At 39.8% G+C, this 17,897-nt stretch overlaps 1 protein-coding gene across 1 annotated transcript; it reads right to left on the bottom strand.

Moving 5' to 3' along the window:
* Positions 1-615: 615 nt before the first annotated feature.
* On the bottom strand, positions 616-1,497 carry LOC112083005. The gene has a single exon (XM_024150727.1). The coding sequence runs from the start codon at positions 1,495-1,497 to the stop codon at positions 616-618; it is 882 nt and encodes a 293-aa protein (XP_024006495.1).
* Positions 1,498-17,897: the final 16,400 nt, after the last annotated feature.

Raw genomic sequence — 17,897 nt, 5'->3', positions numbered from 1 at the left:
ACGCTTGCCGACTGGTTTACGGGACATCTTGCTCTTCGGGTATCTTTTGATTGAACCGTTGGATTGCCAAGCTGTAAAGTGTGCTGGAAAGCTGATACTTCCATCTTTAAGGTCTCCAAATTTGAGCTGGATCAGAAGGTGAGAAGGCCTTCAATCAGGGGTGAACTTCTGATGGTTTGACTCTGAGCTAAAATCTGGTTTTCTATCCATTTTGTTAAGCTTTTCCCTAAGTTACCTGAAAAGAGTCTTGGAACTACAAATACTAGAAAAACGTAATAAAAGTAATTGAAAGCAATTAAAAACATAGAAAAAGTATTTCAAAACGGTCCATAAAAGTGGTCAAAATACGGTGTTATCACTATGGCCGCATGGAATTTTTAGTTTCTGGTAGGCAGTGCATGAGCAGCTTTTGTCCTTCAAAGTGACGGTTTCCCTTGCTCCGAGTTTACCAATCACCTCTGAAGTCGTATTGTTGATGTTGTTGATTTGTGTAAATGTGCACTTCTTGAGATTGATAGTCATAAGCTTCTCTACCTCTATAGAAACCAAGCCATTACGCTTCGCTGTCTTTTTCTTTCGAGCACAAAACCAACAAGACATCATGTTTTGGATGAATCATAGCAGCTCTACAATAGGAGATGATCTTCCTTTCTTCAAAGCTTTGTTTAGCTGCTCGCAAGCGTTACTTGTCATCAGATTGTATCGTTGCCCTTGGAAATAAGCATTAGACCAATGAGCTAGCCCAATCTTCTCTAGGTATTGACCACATTGAGGATTTGTGGTTCTGATCGTCTCGTACAGCTGATGAAACTTACCGACGCACCATTTCATACGTGAGTCTGTAACTAGTTTCCCTAGGCCCTTACTTTTGAATTTTTCTACGACATTTCTGGCCAAGTGTACAATACAAGCACCATGATGAGCGTTGGGGTAGATTTGTTTCTTCGCAGCATAGATAGACAAGTATCTATCGGAGATGATTGTGAGGTATTTTCCGTCTAGCAAAAAAATTTCTATTTTCCTAAAAAACCAGGTCCAAGATGCTTCGTTTTCACTGTCAACTACGGCGTAAGCAAGAGGGAAGACCTGGAAATTGGCATCTTGTCTGGCCGCAGTGAGTAGACAACCTCTGAATTTCCCACTAAGGTGAGTTCCATCCACAACAATCACATGACGAAGCCGCCTGAAGCCGATAATAGACGCACTGAATGAGAGAAACAAATATTTGAATCTAACATTTCCGTCCTCATCTGTCTCTGTTTCCAAATCTGCTATTGAATCCGGATTTGATGCTTTCAACAAATAGAGATACTCATGGAGCTTTGTGTAAGAAGCATCATCAAACCCTCTGAGTCTCGTGGTTGATAAAACCTTGGCCTTGTAAGCTTTGCGGTATGATGCTGAAACCCGTAATTCTTCAAGTACCAGTTGTTGAAAATGAGCTGCCCTAGCTCCTTCAACGGTATCCCCAAACTTGGAATTGTAAACAGCGGCCATTACAGTAGACGAAGCCCTTTTCCTCCACATGTTTCTTTTTTAGATATACGGCAACCGAGAACGCATACGTCCAGCAGCTCAAGGTCATGGAGGATTGACCCAAAAGGGTGAGACCAGTTTCAACAACATGGCGGTGCTTGCGTTTGGCAATGCCATTATGTTCCGGCGTATGAGGTGGAGTTGTCATATGTGAGATCCCATGAGCAGACAGGAATGGACGAAGAGCAATATACTCACCGCCATTGTCAGAATACAAGGTACCGATCTTCTTCTGAAATCGATTCTCCACTAGAGCTTTGAATGCAATGAAAATTTCACGGGTTTGGGATTTGTGTTTAAGTGGATATAGCCATGTATAGCGAGTATGGTGATCTATATAACTAAGTAGTACTTACAGTTATCAATAGAGGTTATAGGAGATGTCCACACATCGCTGTAAAGAAGCTCAAATGGATAATTTGATGTTATGGTATTGGTGGAGAAAGGTAGTTTGTGTGTTTTGTTTAGAAGACAGTTTGAACAAGGGGATATTTTATTGATTGAATCAGAAATTGGTAATGAAAACTGGGAAACAATGGTTTTTAAAACTGAAACAGATGGATGGCCAAGTCTATTGTGCCAAGAAGTAATGGTTGTTTTTGGTGTAGGTGAGGCGAAATAGGAGATTGGTGAGGATGATGGCCACTCGTACACCTCATTCTTGGTGCGACCTTGGAGCAATTGGGCCCCCGTGCTGAGATCCTTCACCTGAAAAGAGGCAGGAAAGAATTCCACAGAAACTTGGTTATTATTACACATATGATACACTGAAATAAGATTACGATGTAAATCAGGTATGTATAAAACATCTTTCAAATCAAGAGTTCGAGTAGGAGTGTGTAGGAAAGATGAACCAGTGTGGGAGATGTTGACACCCAAACCATCTGCAATAACGACCTCTTCACCGCCGGTATAGGGTTGGTGGAGCGCAAGATTGCTTAGATCCGACGTAAGATGGTGCGTCGCACCAGTATCCATGATCCAGTTCCCAGCATTGTATGGAGCCGTCGCTAGATGTGCATGTGGCTGCCATGGTGCTTGGACCGTGGACTGAGGCATGTTGAAGCCAGCATTGTGTTGAATGAACTGAGGGCAGTGGCGGGCACTGTGGCCGGTGACGCCGCAGATCTGACACTTCCCGAGGTATGGGCGTGGTGTGTATTGGGATTGGCGAGGTGCAAATTGTTGATTTTTCTGCCAGTTGCTGTTGGTGTTGTTTCCACGGTTGGACTTGTTGTGATGCTGGTTTCGATTGGGACCTTTGTAGTTGGCAGTATTGGCCGTGATCGGAGTAGAGGATGGAGTGGGCACCAAAGTATGAAGTTTCACTTCATGATTAAGGAGTTTCTCATGAATCTCCGTGAGTGAAGGTGTGGAATCCCTGGCTTCAATCTGATCGATGACAGACTTGTAATCATCAGATAAACCTCCAAGGATATAGTCAATCTGATCCTCATGACCCATGGCTTCTCGTAGTAAAGCGAGTTGATCGAATCTGGTAGTCAAGCCTTGGAAGTACTCAGTGATAGTTTTAGTACCTTTTGTCCAATGCTTATTTTTTTTGCCGGATCTGATTGAAGTGACCACGGCTCGGCTTGGCGTAGGTTGATGTAAGTGTGCTCCAGATCTCTGCAGCGGTTTTGGTCTTTGAGAGGAGAGGCTGAAGAGCATTTCTGATGGCTCCAAGTAAGGCCCTATAGATCAAGCGATCCTGCCTTTTCCAGAGGGTATAAGCTGTGTTTGGAGTGACAACACCATTGGTTGTGACAGTGGATGGAGGAGCAACGGTGGATCCGTCCACATAGCCTGCAAGACCATAACCATCAAGCAGAGCATGGACTTGGAGACTCCACATGAGAAAGTTGGAAGCATTAAGCTTTGTAACATTCGTCATATTGACGTTGAGAATTGTTTGGGAATCAGAAACCACGACAGTATCGGTAGAGGTGGCCATTTGAAGCCATCACAGAGTTTTGAGTTTGAAAAAGGGATTGAAGAAGGCGGCCAAAGGAAAAAAAATTTTAGGTTATAGGTATCTTAGCTCTGATACCATGTAGATGTAATGACTGAATGATATTATTAGAGAGTGATTTACATCCTATATATACGAATATTACAGAGGAGACACTAGGGTAAATATATTTACATATCAATCATAGCAATCAGTATCAATGGTTTCCTTATATACTCTAAACCTTCAACGGTATCCCCAAACTTGGAATTGTAAACAGCGGCCATTACAGTAGACGAAGCCCTTTTCCTCCACATGTTTCTTGTTTCAAAGCTGCAGGTGTGGTTTAGTTGGGTAGAATGTGTCTTTGACCTCTTGTGCCTTTATACGCCAGTGGTAACTCTCGTCTGGGCATGTAAGGATGAAGTAATGTATTTTAGTTGTAGTTTGCCTGTAGGAGATCATTGATTTGATTGCTCAAATGGCTAAAGCAATTTGACATTCCACTTTGCTGTTGAATAGCTTCCCTTCATATATTCCTTCATCTGATTCATCCATGTGAAGGTCTAGAATATCGTCAGTTTTTTAGGTGGTATCGTCAAACAAGGGTAGGATGTCAAAGACTTCATCATCCACATCATCCAGAGATTCTGTTGTATGATAAACAGGCGGATCCATGGACGGAGAAACATGTGGATCTGATGAAGTGGAGCTTGAATAAACATAAGGAGATTCAGATGTCGGTATTGTTTTGGGAGTATCAAACATTACCTCTGTCCCGCGAGAGCCTCCGCATCCTCCATCTAAGAAAGGCTCCCAAAATTCACGATCATAAGTGGTAGACCTGGGGTCAAGATCTTCCGGAAGGCTTTCAATTTTACTGTCACATTCACTAGCATCATCCTGTGTAAACGATCGGAGTACTTGGGCATGTGTGGACTGAGGTTTGATAGTGTTTGGTGCATTAGCAGACAATAGATTTACTGACTGATTTGCAGTCATTTTGGTTGCATTATCAGACAATAGCCTCTCTTCAATGGATATAACTTGCTCCATGAAGCCGTCATCTTTGTCTTGGAACAGAGTGGTATTGATTGACTCTCCGGGAGTAGACGCAGTGAAAAAATTTTTAGCCGGAGTAGTGTAGCCTGAGTATGAAGATCGCGGGTAGGAGAGGGAGATTGAAACAGGAGCAGAGATGATTGGGGACCTGTTTGTCGTAGTTGAACCTTCAAGAGTAGCAGGCCTTGGAATCTTGGTATTCAAGTAATCTTCATCCAAACCAAGGTCAAAATTAGGGAGTTTAGAGGTAGTGGATGGCGAGGGAGTTGAAAATATATTGTCACGTGAACGCTTGAGACACCTTTCAAAAGTGGCGAACATATTAAAGCCAGGAGTGATCCGGATATGTTTGAAGAAAAAGGCAATGGCTCCATCGTGAGTTAGTAAGACAGGAGGGGTCCGAATCCCTGTAGCAAGCTCATGTGTGTTTGGCGGCCAGTATGAGAGAGAGACTGACATTCCACTGATGTTTGATGGAAAAAAAATCGAAATGATTTTTTTTGGAGGTTCTCGATAGAGATACCGTCGGAAAGTGAAACAAGCCTAGAAATGAGTTTCTTGTCGATTTCGAAATCCCACTTGTCCTGAGAAGTGCAGATCCATTCACCCGCTATGAGAACACAATAGTCCTCCATTAGGCTAGTTACAGGGACAATAAAATTTGTCCGCGATGAATAAAAGTTATTTCTGAGGAGAGAAAGTACCTGTTTGTAAAAGATTGGATTAGAGTTAGTGGATGAAGATTGTTAGTAGGTAAAGATCTGTTAGTAGGTTAGAGTGCCGTTTATTGTCTGATATCTGAGCTTAAAGCGCAGAATTGCAATGAATAGCAGTGGGGTCCTATATTTAATGTTTGGAAATGACTTGAAGACTTTATCAAAAGGGAGCAATGATAGATAATACCTGTGTTTAAATCCTAACAAAAAGAAGCAGTGACTAAATTTAAATGCTTTAAGGGTGGCAGGAATATTGTAATTTGAAAGATCTTAGTATTCTCAGACCCGGGGACCTCCCAATAACCAGATAAAGATCCAAAAAACTGAGAACATGTGGACGTATTTTGGGAAAAAATCTACACTTGACAATAGGAACCTTAATAAAAATTTGTTTTTTAGGTAGAATATTTATGGATAGGTATGGTAAAGTAGTAGATTGTAATTGTAAAGATGGTAATTCCTATTATCTGGGATTAAATTTAAATAACCTAAGGGTGGGTGGATTTACAACCATACTCGCTGATGAGATAAGATGAAATAACAAGCACTAAAATTTGATCAAAGAAAGAGAGAACATGAGTAGTTAGTATAACAATTACATCTATACATTTAAATAGCGGCTGAATAAGTATTTTTTTAATAGGGAGTTCGGATAGAATTACATCTACAAATTTAAAATAAAGCTTTGTTAAATTACGTCTTTTTATGTGTAGGTTTTGTAAATCCTATCCACAAACAAAGGCTGACAATAGGATAATACGATTTAGTATAAATATGGCTGAATAAAAAGAAATGGTTGCTAAATAAAGTATAGAAGGTAGTTATAAGAAAAACAAAATAAGAGTTATCCTAATAATATTAATAACCAAAATAAGAGTGCATACTTCTTCTACAAATTCGTGAATACAAAAATCCGTATCCAAACAGGTCTGGGAATAAAATAACAAAGCGAGTAAGGGCAATCATTCTAGTAAAACCAGTAATAAATGAATTCGGGCATTGTGTTGCAGAACTTTCTGAGTTCGAAGATCGAGTCACACGTTTTGCAAGGAGGAAAAGACGCCCAACGCAGAACGCTACACCAATAGCTTTTTTTGTAAGAACATGAACATTTTTCATCCTAGTCGAGAGAGAATAATGCTTCTTGTCTGTCGAAAAACTCTTGGGGAGCAGGGTAACCCCAATATTTTGGCCACCACATTTTCATAGCCTTCTGAAGCGAAAACGCAACATCAAGTGGAAGGGACAACTCATCAAAAATATGAGTATTTTCTTTGATGTTGTCAAAAGACATGGTTGAGCAATATTGCGTCATGGATGATCCAGCCTTTGCTGCTTGTAAAATAATAGCGTAGCCCTCTCCGGTCTTGTTAAACTTGAAGAATTCAGATGCGCCGAAGAGGAACAAGGCACTTGGATTCTCGTGGTCGAGGCATCAGTTTTTGAAATCTGTAACGAAAGGGTCTCAATGTTCCCATGGATAATGCATGAATAGAAGATGTACCTTTTTAAAAAAAACCATCGGTTTGAGTGATCTCGTTGAAGGACCTTGAGAAAGCTTTGATCCTGACGAGGTCGGCGAAAGAAGTATTCGCAACCTTGATGAGGATTTCAGTTTTGAGATCCTTGGGAAGATCACTGAAAGTAGCCATTGTTGCACCAAAAAAATTTTTGTGTGTTGTGTTCTCGGTGTGCATTAATCTGGATAAACGAGTCTTTTATTTATAGGGTGTTAAATAGGCGACAACTCAATACAGCTATTCACCGAATAGTTACGTGTAATCATGACTTTTCCACAGCCAGTGGCAGTTCCCAAGGAATAAGCCGTTTAATTAAAGGTGGTCCAACGAGGATTGTCCATGTGGTTAATTTCGGAGACTAAATTTTAATTGGGCTTGACGATAAGAAGAGTTTTACATCTATAAAGTTGTGACATAAAGAGAGAGGTAAGTAGTAATATATCGAACTATCAAACAGTATTTTGCTAAAACAAGGAGTAAGGGGATAAACAACTATATATGCACTAATAGTTATCCTTAGTGATTGCCTTTTTTCATAGATGGGTTAACAAACTATCCAAATAGATTATCTACCATGGTTAGGTTGTGTAGAGTTACTTTTTCACAGGTTTTTATAAATGTCAGCAAATTGTGGACGTCAACCCTTGGATACTTCTTCTACAAAATCGTGAATACAAATATTCGTCCAGTTACTGTGAAAATCTTACTCCGAAATCCCCAAAACAGGAAGAGTAAATCCCTCAAAACACAATGGCTTAACGTTATGATAAATCTTACTCTGAAATCCCCAAATTTCTGTATCGTCTCAAAGAATCTAACCCCAACACCGTTGCTATCCTTGATACTGAATCAGTCTACCTAGTCCGCTCTAGATTTAGGTCTTTGTTCTTGTCTTACGGCTCATCTAGGCGTGCTTTCTCAAAAGTGAAGCCAGTCATTATCCTAGGCGGAAATCATCTCAAAGGACATAACAAAAGCTTCCTCTTCATGGCCTCGACGAATGATTCCAACAATCAACAATTCCCTCTCGCTATGCGGTTGTTGATAGGGAAACTTCTCAAACTTGGCAATGGTTCATCTTCGATTTGAGAAGCATTTACCCTGACACCGCCGACTTGACGATTGTGTCTTTAATGTCTCAACTTATCTACCGGTCCCTATACACGATGTATCCTCAAGCAGAGAAAGGTGTATGTCTTCGGGAACTATGGATAAACATCCGCCAAAGCTACGGCATTCCAGGCCTACTGGGACTTGTACAACAGGCATCATACACATACACTGTCCCCGAGTTCCGTCGTTTTTTCAAGGCAATCAAAAGCAAGAATTCTCATTGTACAGAATTCCTCAAGTCTCTTGGGTTTCAACGATGGAGTATAGCTTACTCAAAGTGTGATCGCTTCGACATTCATTCTTCTGAGGTTTATGATTTGTGACACATGCTAAAGGAAGACACTATCATGAGTTTGCTCCATTTTTATCACTGGCATGTCAGTACTACGTTTTCGTTGCGTTACGGCAAAGCAATGGAGCATCAAGGGGAGGTAAGTCCTTATATAGAAGAGCTGATTTCCAAAAAATCAGAGTCCATAGATAGATTGGCAGTTGGTATCGTTACTGATAACTGCTGTGAAGTCTTATCCCCGGATGGTCAAAGGTTTGTAGTTAACTTGGAATTAAAAACTTGCTCTTGTATGACTCTCTAGAAGACTTTAATTCCCTGTGAGCATTGTCTTTGTGCTGCAAAACATTTGGAAATATCACCGCTACTAATGGTGGGGAATATCTACTCCACTGGTCAATGGCTCCAAACCTACTCTGAAACTGTCAGTTCATTACCTTACATCGCAGACGACAATTTTCCAATTGAGGTTACTGCCTCGAAGTTGATGCCTCCAATCAAGCGTTCCATTGTTGGCCGTCCAAAACACCGTTACCTCACCCGTGTAAATGCTATTCAATCCCATAAATCTTTAATACTACATTCGTATATTCAGTAGTCATCATTTTTCTATTGTCCTTTCATCAGAGTACAGAGGGTCATACTCAAAGTCATATCTCGGATGGTTTTTATCCGTACTCACTGGGTGGATCGCCATCTATATGTTCCAGCTGCCGGATTGAAGGACATACCGCTGTGACGTGCTTTACCCATCTGCGCTGCTGCAAGTCCCCATCGTTGTGATTTCAGTGTACGGCTAGTAATGATACATATCCCGTCGATGTTAACTTTCTTTCCTACTATGTTATATCCCGTTTCAACTTTGTTAATTTGGATGACTACATTTTGTAATTCTAATGGCAAACCTCTTTTTAGAGTGATGTAAAACAATCAGTTAAGCTTTTATGAATTGCAACATAGATTTATAACCCAGATTGCAGGCCCTTACTTAATACGTTTGCTAGCTGGCCTACCCAAGTTTAGGTTTAGGATACATCCAAATCAAAACAAGTTTTGTAGTTCATTTTCAAACATGGTCATAGGATACATCCAAACCCAAACAAGTTTGGTTTTATGAATACACATTTATACCTATTCGTATAGCCGCAAATGATGTATCTAAACAGTCTATTCTATATGGATTCGTCTTAATTTTTCGTTAAAACAAAATCACTAAGGCCCAATTGGTATGGAAACTTACACATGAATATTTCGTTTAACATTACATATTAAAATAAACCGTTCTAAACGCATCTGTCAGAAAACGGTCAAAGCGGTTAATGCATAAACGATTAAATGCCTTACATATACTTAAAACCTTTGTATACGTATCCAAAACGAATAATCATTTTGGATGCCTCAAGTCAATAAGGCCCAACGTAGTGAGACCAACCTACATGCATAATCGTTTAAGACCAAATAGGTATTGATACACGTTTACCTTTATCTAAATGCCCTATTTATTCTTATAACCTTTTTATAGGTTTCCAAACTACTGATTTATTATGGATTCTATAATTATTTATTATTTGATGCCTCTATTATTTATTGGATAAAATAAATCACTAAGGCCCAACGTTGTTAGACCAACCTATATGCTAAATCATTTTTGGATAAGTTTTCTAATATGCGACCTCACTAAGGTCCAACCTAATGAGTTATCGTTTATGGATCTGTATCAAAACTGTAACTTGTCTTCTCGTTTTCCTCTTGTCCAAAACTATTACAGAGAGTGGATGTCTCCTGAGAGTTCATGAATCCATAAACGTCTCTACGCAGTCACAACAGTTCAATTGGTTGCCGGCACAAGTATATAAACGGTGTAAACTAACAGAAATCCTCTGGAAGTTGTACAAACGTTGTAAACTAACCGTAATCCTACGCCTGCAAAAGGTATGTACTTTTTTAGTAACCTCACAACATCTTAGCCAAATGCTTTGTCTTATTTTTTAAATCTGATTGTAGTTTACTTTTATACAAGAGTCTCTGTTTGAAGACACTAATTTTTAAACTAGTTTCCTAAACAGTTCACAATATGTTCTGATTTAGGAGATCAATGAGTACCAGACAACAGAGGAGGCGGATTCACGATTCCCAATGTAATGCTTACCAAACAACTTTACTCGATCTACCAGATGAATTAAGTTGCAACACCGTTGAAGACATTGGCAGGCTCCCACTTGTCTGCAAACGTTTCCAAAAGTCCACTAGAGGCACTACATTCCTTCAATCCATTAACCCACTTTTTTAGTAATTGGTAGTATCCTATTGTCAATACTCATGCTCATACGTTGCCCTGTGATGGTGAAGTCAACCATTTTAGGACAGCTATTATTTTGCTCTTAAGACTTCCTTTATATTGATAATACTACTGTTTTATTCGTATGAAAACTTGAAGGGACCAAAGATGTGCAACTCTTGTTTCTTGGCACAGAAATTCTTCATCTACATTTGCTGGGCTGTGAGGGGACCTTATTTTTGATTTGAGGACTAGCTTTGGATTTGCTTTTGGATTTACTACCTTTATATTGTTAAGACTGCTAATGTTTTTAATGTTTGTAAGACTACTCTTATGTTGGTTTTTAATATTGTTAAGACTATTCTTAATTTTTGTATTTGTTATAACTACCTTCTATACTTTTCCAACCATTTATTTGTTATTCACCCACATTAGTATTATCCTAATGTCAATACTCATGCTCATACGTTGCCATGTGATGGTATTATTTTGGTGTTTTAGGACTACTATTATTTTGGTGTTTTAGACTTCCTTTATATTGATAAAACTACTGTTTTTTTGTATTGATTATAGTAGAAGTACTCTAAACTTGTTTTTGTTATATCTACGTTTTGTTTAAACCACATTTATATTGTTAAGACTACTAAGTTTGGTTTTTGCTTATTGTAAGGTTGACGTCCACAATTTTCTGACATGTAATTTTGCGGGGAATGTATAAAAACTTGTAAAAAGGTAACTCTACACAACTTAACCATGGTAGATAATCTATTTGGATAGTTTGTTAGCCCATCTATGAAAAAATACAATCACTAAGAGTAACTATTAGTGCATATATAGTTGTTTATCCACTTAATTAAAAGAAACATGTTTTATAATTTTTACAAAAAGGGGCATTACATTATAATAACCTATTAAATAATAGATCAACACAACTTAACCGTTATCAATAATCCATTTGGATAACATATCTAACATAAGTTATGTTTACAAAATATAATAGCATAATTAAGTGGTTAACATATCTAACATGATTATATGTTTACAAAAAGGGGATTAAATTAGAATAACACAACAAAACATGCACAATCAGAATGCTAGTTTTTTCCAACGGAATACATTTAAGGGGAACCTGATGGGGATAGGCACTCATCGACGTACAAAGGGGCAACAAGTTCTTGAAAAATGTCTATTGCATAATACTTTCAAAATGCATCGACATCTTTGTTTGCAGAAGTACCAAGCCCCTCTACCAATTCTCCGTTAGCGTGCAGCTCCAAAATTTTGATTGAGACCGGACCGCAGTCCCCACCTCGTTTGTTTTGATAAGGACCATCTAAACGTTTAAAACTGAACGGCCGGAAGCCGTGATCCTTTGTAACATCATTCGGACATTGTTTATTTAGGATATAGGGTAGGAGGGTATTCACTGGTTCCATGAACTGAGTGACATTGGGTTGGTCGTTTAATGTAGGAAATGGATCTAGAATCTCAACAAACCAACCTGGTAGATTAATAACCAAGCCAACCCAGTGAGCGTCATTCCAATTCATCGGTGCATATATGGTGTCAACATCGTCGAACAACCTTTTTGCATGAATGTGGATGTATTTTGAAAGCGGTTCATCCCAACGGTGCTTGGATTTGTCTTTAGAAGCTTTGAAAGCTCGGTATTTGCCTTGTAGATGGTAATGAGCCAAGGGGTCGCAAAGCAGGCTCGATTTGTTGTGAGGATAGATTCATGATGACTTCAAAGGAACTTCATAAGTACGTCCATATGCTGCAAAAGTGGGTATAAAAATTAAATAACCTTCTAAAAAAAGCTTCCTAATTAGTTACCCAATGAAAAAGTGCACGATACACAGTTCATACAATTGAGTTAACCTATTGTTTTGGGGTTGCTAGCTTGACGAGGAAGTCGTTATCGCAGAAGAAGTGGGGACCCTGATAGTGTGACCTGTATTATAGGAGACACATCATATAATTAGTATTCGGTGATGGGAGATCAGACGAGGTTAGTTTAGCAAAGCGTATCGTTGTCGAGTAGCCAGCAACGTTTTGTGAAAAAACTTGTATTCCTTTTGATCCACTTTTGGGAGAAGCGGTTTGGTTGTATTTAGGGGTTTTTTAAGGAATAATAAAGTTAGTTCATTCTCAGGTGCTGAGGGGCTTTGTGGTGTCCTTTCAGAGCATTCCGAAGAATCACTAAAATCGTGGATGTCTTCAGCATCAGGTGGTGTAGATTGAGTTGTTGAACTCGGTTGGTCCGCAGCATTTTTTGGTGGTGTTATCCCGCAATCCTGAAAAAATTGACAGAATGATCACGGACATAATTAGTAGTACTATTTAACTCAATTAAATAAGCTGTGTTTGAGAAGGGTCTGAAGAAGACCTTGTGAGCTGGCAATATGGGAGGGTCGAGTGGACAGAGTGCATGGTTGTTTGGGATGGACAGAACTAGTTTGTCATCAAGGCAACTTGAAATAGGGGGGACAGAGACATGGGTCAAAGTACCCATGTGATAACACCCGATTTTGATTACTTTTTACCATTGATTTCAATTGCTTTTTCAAAGGTTTTACTTTGTTTTAGGAACTTTTACTATGATTTCCATGTATTTCTAGTGTCAAGGCTCTTTTCAGGAAAATTAGGGAATATGATGGCAAAATGGAAAAAATCCACATTTTTAGCTCAGAATTAGACCGTCCGAAGTTCAGCCTCAAATGAAGACTTTCTCACCGTCAGATACAGCTTAAATTTGAAGACAATCAAGAGGAGACAACCAGCTTTCCATAGCACTTTACATCACAAAGATCCAACGGTGCAATCAAAAGATACATGGAGAACAAGTTGCCCCAGTTCACCAGTCTCGGAAGACTCTCACCCGCGGGAAACACATGTTTTACCTGCCTTGGAAGACTCTCACCCCCAGTGGACCTTAGGACGAGCCACAAGGCCCAACATCAAAGCCCACTTTGCCATTTCTCTTCAGAGAAGCCCTAAACGAGACCTGGAAGACCTTAGGACCTATAAATACATTGTTTAGCAGTCCTAAACGGGTGTGTGCTCCTGTAATGAGATTTTGAGCCACCAAACTTTGTTTTTTCTAGGGTTAGGCGATGGAAATGGGGATTCTTCCCCAGATCCATTGTTCTTCCTCCTTTTTATCTTATTAACTTTTCTGTTTCATTCTTTTGCATTCTTCTATGTCTTTCATCATTCAATGCATCATGTAGATTAGTCCCAGAGAGTCAAGTTGTTTAAAGATATCGACAAGCATATATATCGATTAGGATTTCTATTTTTCTTAGCCATATTCTGGATCTCATCTCTTCTAAGTAATTCGTAAAGCATGAGAGTAGATTCATGACCTATTCTCTGAGCCTAGGATCGATCAGAGCCACGAGAGTGCTGTATCAGATCATCCATACCTAGCTTCAGAAGAACATAGTCTCTATAGGAGTCGAAAGCTACCTATAGAGAAGATGTGAGCAGAAAAATTCAATATCCAATGCATGATCTTAAGTTTAGCATGAGAGCGAGAGTTAATTGCTAGATCTAAGAGATTAGTTGATTAAGGTGACGACAGTTGGTTAATTATACATGTGTCTATTCTAGTTCAATGCAGATTCTCAGAAACAGATGAAGATAAATTGCCCGGAAACTAATTGGAAATGCCACCATACATCGATTAGAGTAAACCGGAGAAGTCTAAATCGCCACCTATGAGTTCAAGAGTCTTTAGTTTGAGTCGATATGCTTTAGATGTTCTTTTAACAATTCATTCTGCATTGCATTTCTTGTGAATACTAGATTAGGTTTAGTTTAGGATCTTAACCAAAAACCCCAAATCTTTTATTGGTTTATGAGTTTGCTTACTTCTCAGTTTATTGTTTCCTGCAGATTAGACATCCTCCCTGTGGATCGACACCCTAAGACCTACAACGTACATCTGTGCACTTGCAGACACTAGGGTTTTATAAATTTAAATCTTAAGGAGGACCAACGGGCTTGTTAAAAAACAACCTTAGGCCCACAATCTCATCAAGTTTTTGGCGTCGTTGCCGGGGAGGAATGAAGTCATTGGAGGTCTAAACCTGGGAGGTTGAAGCCGCTGACGACTATATATATGTCGAGTTTCTGCCAAAACAACATAGGAAGTAAACCAAATTTATAAACACCCTAACTTATTCTTTTTCTGCTTATTCTTTCTTCTGTTTGCCCTAGTTTCAGAAACCTTTGAAGCATGGATCATTCAAAGAGAAACTCTAACCCCGAGCGAAGGTCCTGCGACCTGTGTGAAACTCCCTGCGCATGTGAATCACCCTCTAGGCGTGATTTTGATCATCATCTTCGGAACCCTGATCCGAACCACCACCATGGAGACTCGCGACCTCCACACCACCGAGATGAGCCCTACTCGCCACACGTGGTGAACCGTCGACCATCTCACCTTCTTCCTCATCAGATTCTGCACCAGAATTATGAGAATAATCGGCTTAACATCCTGATTAATCGATTGGAAGCCAAGCTGAATCAGTTCTTTGCCTCTCAATCCCTCATCGATGCTGTCCTGCGAACAAGGATAGATGATGTGATCATCGGCCTTAACAAAAGGTTTGATGAATTCTCTGAGCATGTGAAGACACTGGAGGATCAGAGAACCAAAGCTAATGACGTGTTGGATCAGAGAATAGAGTCTGTCAGGGAAGAATAAGACAAAAACAAGTTCAACATTCGGCAAAATGAAAGGGAGCTGCAAACCCTAACCTTTAAGATCGATGACTTGGATAAGGAGCTGAATGAAAGCAAAAACCAGACCTACGACTACACATTGGAGCTGTGGCAAGGCGTAGCAAAGGTTGAAAACAAGACAGAAGAGCTTGATGCTACTTTAGACAAAGTTGTCTATGCTTTGGATGAAGTAGAAGAGAAAGTTGAAAAACTTTCTAAAGATCATAAGGAGTGTGATCTGAACTCTGGAATCAATGATTTGGATACCCAAGACGAGCCTGACAACCACTAGAAACAAGAGAACAACAATGGAGAAGAAGAGATTGAAGAAGCAAACATGGAGAGCCAAAGGGAGCTGACCGCGGCTGGGAGCTCTTCACCTGCGGCCAGAGCCACTCCCACCGCGGCTCCGAGCTCCTCACCCGCGGTGGAGCATGACTTCTCAGACTGGGAGAACTTTCAACCTCTTTCTGAAGCCTGTTCATCAGAAAACCGACCTCATGTGACCGGACCTAGGTTGTTTGATCAAGCTGTCTTCTCAATCACTGCACAAGCATCAAAGGAAAAGGAAGAATCCAACACTTATGCATCTTGCAACATGGTTTACACTTGTGATAATGAACTTCAAGAGCAATTCTCAGAAGATGAAGAGTATGGTTTGTTTGTAGAAGATCCAAACCCTGGGGACGATTCATCTGATGACAACACAGAACCAATAACCAAGAACATATCCAGAGAGAGACTGATCGAATTCAACAAGTTTGTGAAGTCCATTCCTCTCTATCTCGCATTCGACGATGTCTGGAAGCAAGGCTTCCTTCAAGTCTTCTTTAGATACAGCAAGGAGACTAAGGAGAACATCTCTACATATTTCAGAAGAGCCAGGTATCTATTTTTTCCTAGATCATCACCTGATGCAGCTGTTTACAGGATCCATCTCAAAGATCCCCAAGCAGCCAGTGATTACACAAACAAGATCAGCAAAGAAGCACTTGAAGAGTTCAACCAAGTAGTTCAGACCCTGCCAGAAGGAATTTCGTTTGTCAAAGCATGTACAGACTACATGATAGGCCACTTCTTTTGTGACAGAAAAGAATCAATCCAAGAGATGAAAGACATGTTCACACATGCCCAAGAAGGAAGACCAGTTCGAACTCTGCACAAAGTTCAAGACAAAGGTCAATTTCTTATCTCTTGTGACATTAGAGGTGAAAGATTCCTCAATATTCTTTGTGATTTTGGAGCTTGCATTAACATGATGTCCAAAGCAACTGCTTTGAGACTTGGCATTAAGCATATCTCAAGTACCAAGACAAAAATTAGCTTAGCAGATGATTTAAGTGCAACACCAAGAGGGATAGCCCGAGACATTCCTCTAAGGATTGGAGATTGCATTGCACCTGTCGATTTATACATAGTGAAGACCAAAGATGACTCTTATCCAGTTATTCTTGGATGGCCTTTCTTAGCAACTGCTGGAGCCATCATGGATTGGCCCAACATGCGAGTTTCTTTTGCCAATATCGACAAGGACATCTTCTATGAAGCTACACCACTTAAGAGCAAAAGAGGAGAGCAAACAGCTCAGGCATTTGAACCAGAAGAACTCTGGAGTGATGAAGAACCTGCAAGACAGAACAGGAGGATTTCGAAAAGGACTTGTCTTAGGACAAGATCCTATACTAAGTCTTTTTCTTTGCAAAGTCTAGCTAAGGACTATAAACCAAAGCGCTTTATGGGAGGCAACCCATTTTAGGTACTTATTTGTTTTCGTTTAAGCTTTCTTTTTCTATTAAAAGTTTTGTTTTTTTTATTTTAAACAGACCTTAGTATGATATATAAGAAAATAAAATAAAAAAAAGAAGAAAAAGAGCTGACTGCAGCCAAAGGAGGTTCGGCCGCGGCCAGCAGGTGTTTTACCGCGGCCGCGACATCCTCAACCGCGGCCGCGAAGCTTCGACCCGCGGCCAGCACAGCCGGCCACCTTGGCCACTTCCATCCACCCTTGGCCACATCTGTTCCACCTTGGCCACTTCCATCCACCCTCAGCCACCTCCAATCCATCCTTGGCCACCACAAATTCATCCTTGGCCACTTTCAGCACCACCACCACCTTGTTCAAATCAGTTTTGGATCCCTAGCATCCAAGTTTGATCAAGCATCACCACCACCAGGTAAGTTTTCTTTTCCTAATCTTTTTAATCTTCACATACTCTATTTCTCATCCTTGCCTAATTTATTTCACACTGGGGGCAGTGTGATTTAAGTCTAGGGGAGGATTTCATCCCTTTCTAACCACCTTTTTCTTGCATGAGCCATTGCATTCTGCATTTTCTTTAAAATTTTTCAAATTTTTCGATTTTCTTAAACCTTTTCAAAGTCTTTTGAGTTTCAAAAAGTGTTTCCAAAGGTCAAAAACATTTTGACGGAATAATGACAAAATCGATGATGATAACCAACCTGTTTGCTTCTACACCAATCACTCATAAAAGCACTTTCAAGGTTTAGTACTAGACTAGGCGGTAGCTAGAGTACTTACACTACTAAATCCCACCAAAGGACTTCTATTCATGAAGATCTTTTCTGCCAGGATATACTAGCTCATTTTACTTAGACTTAATCTTGACATCTAATTTTCTCATCAATGGTTTTAAGAAGGCATCATGATATACATCTAAGACATCTTTTCCTTATTGATACC

This window comes from Eutrema salsugineum, unplaced genomic scaffold (assembly GCF_000478725.1).
Source record: "Eutrema salsugineum unplaced genomic scaffold, Eutsalg1_0 scaffold_7, whole genome shotgun sequence".
Classification (NCBI taxonomy): domain Eukaryota; kingdom Viridiplantae; phylum Streptophyta; class Magnoliopsida; order Brassicales; family Brassicaceae; genus Eutrema; species Eutrema salsugineum.
This window is presented reverse-complemented; position numbering and strand designations above follow the sequence as displayed.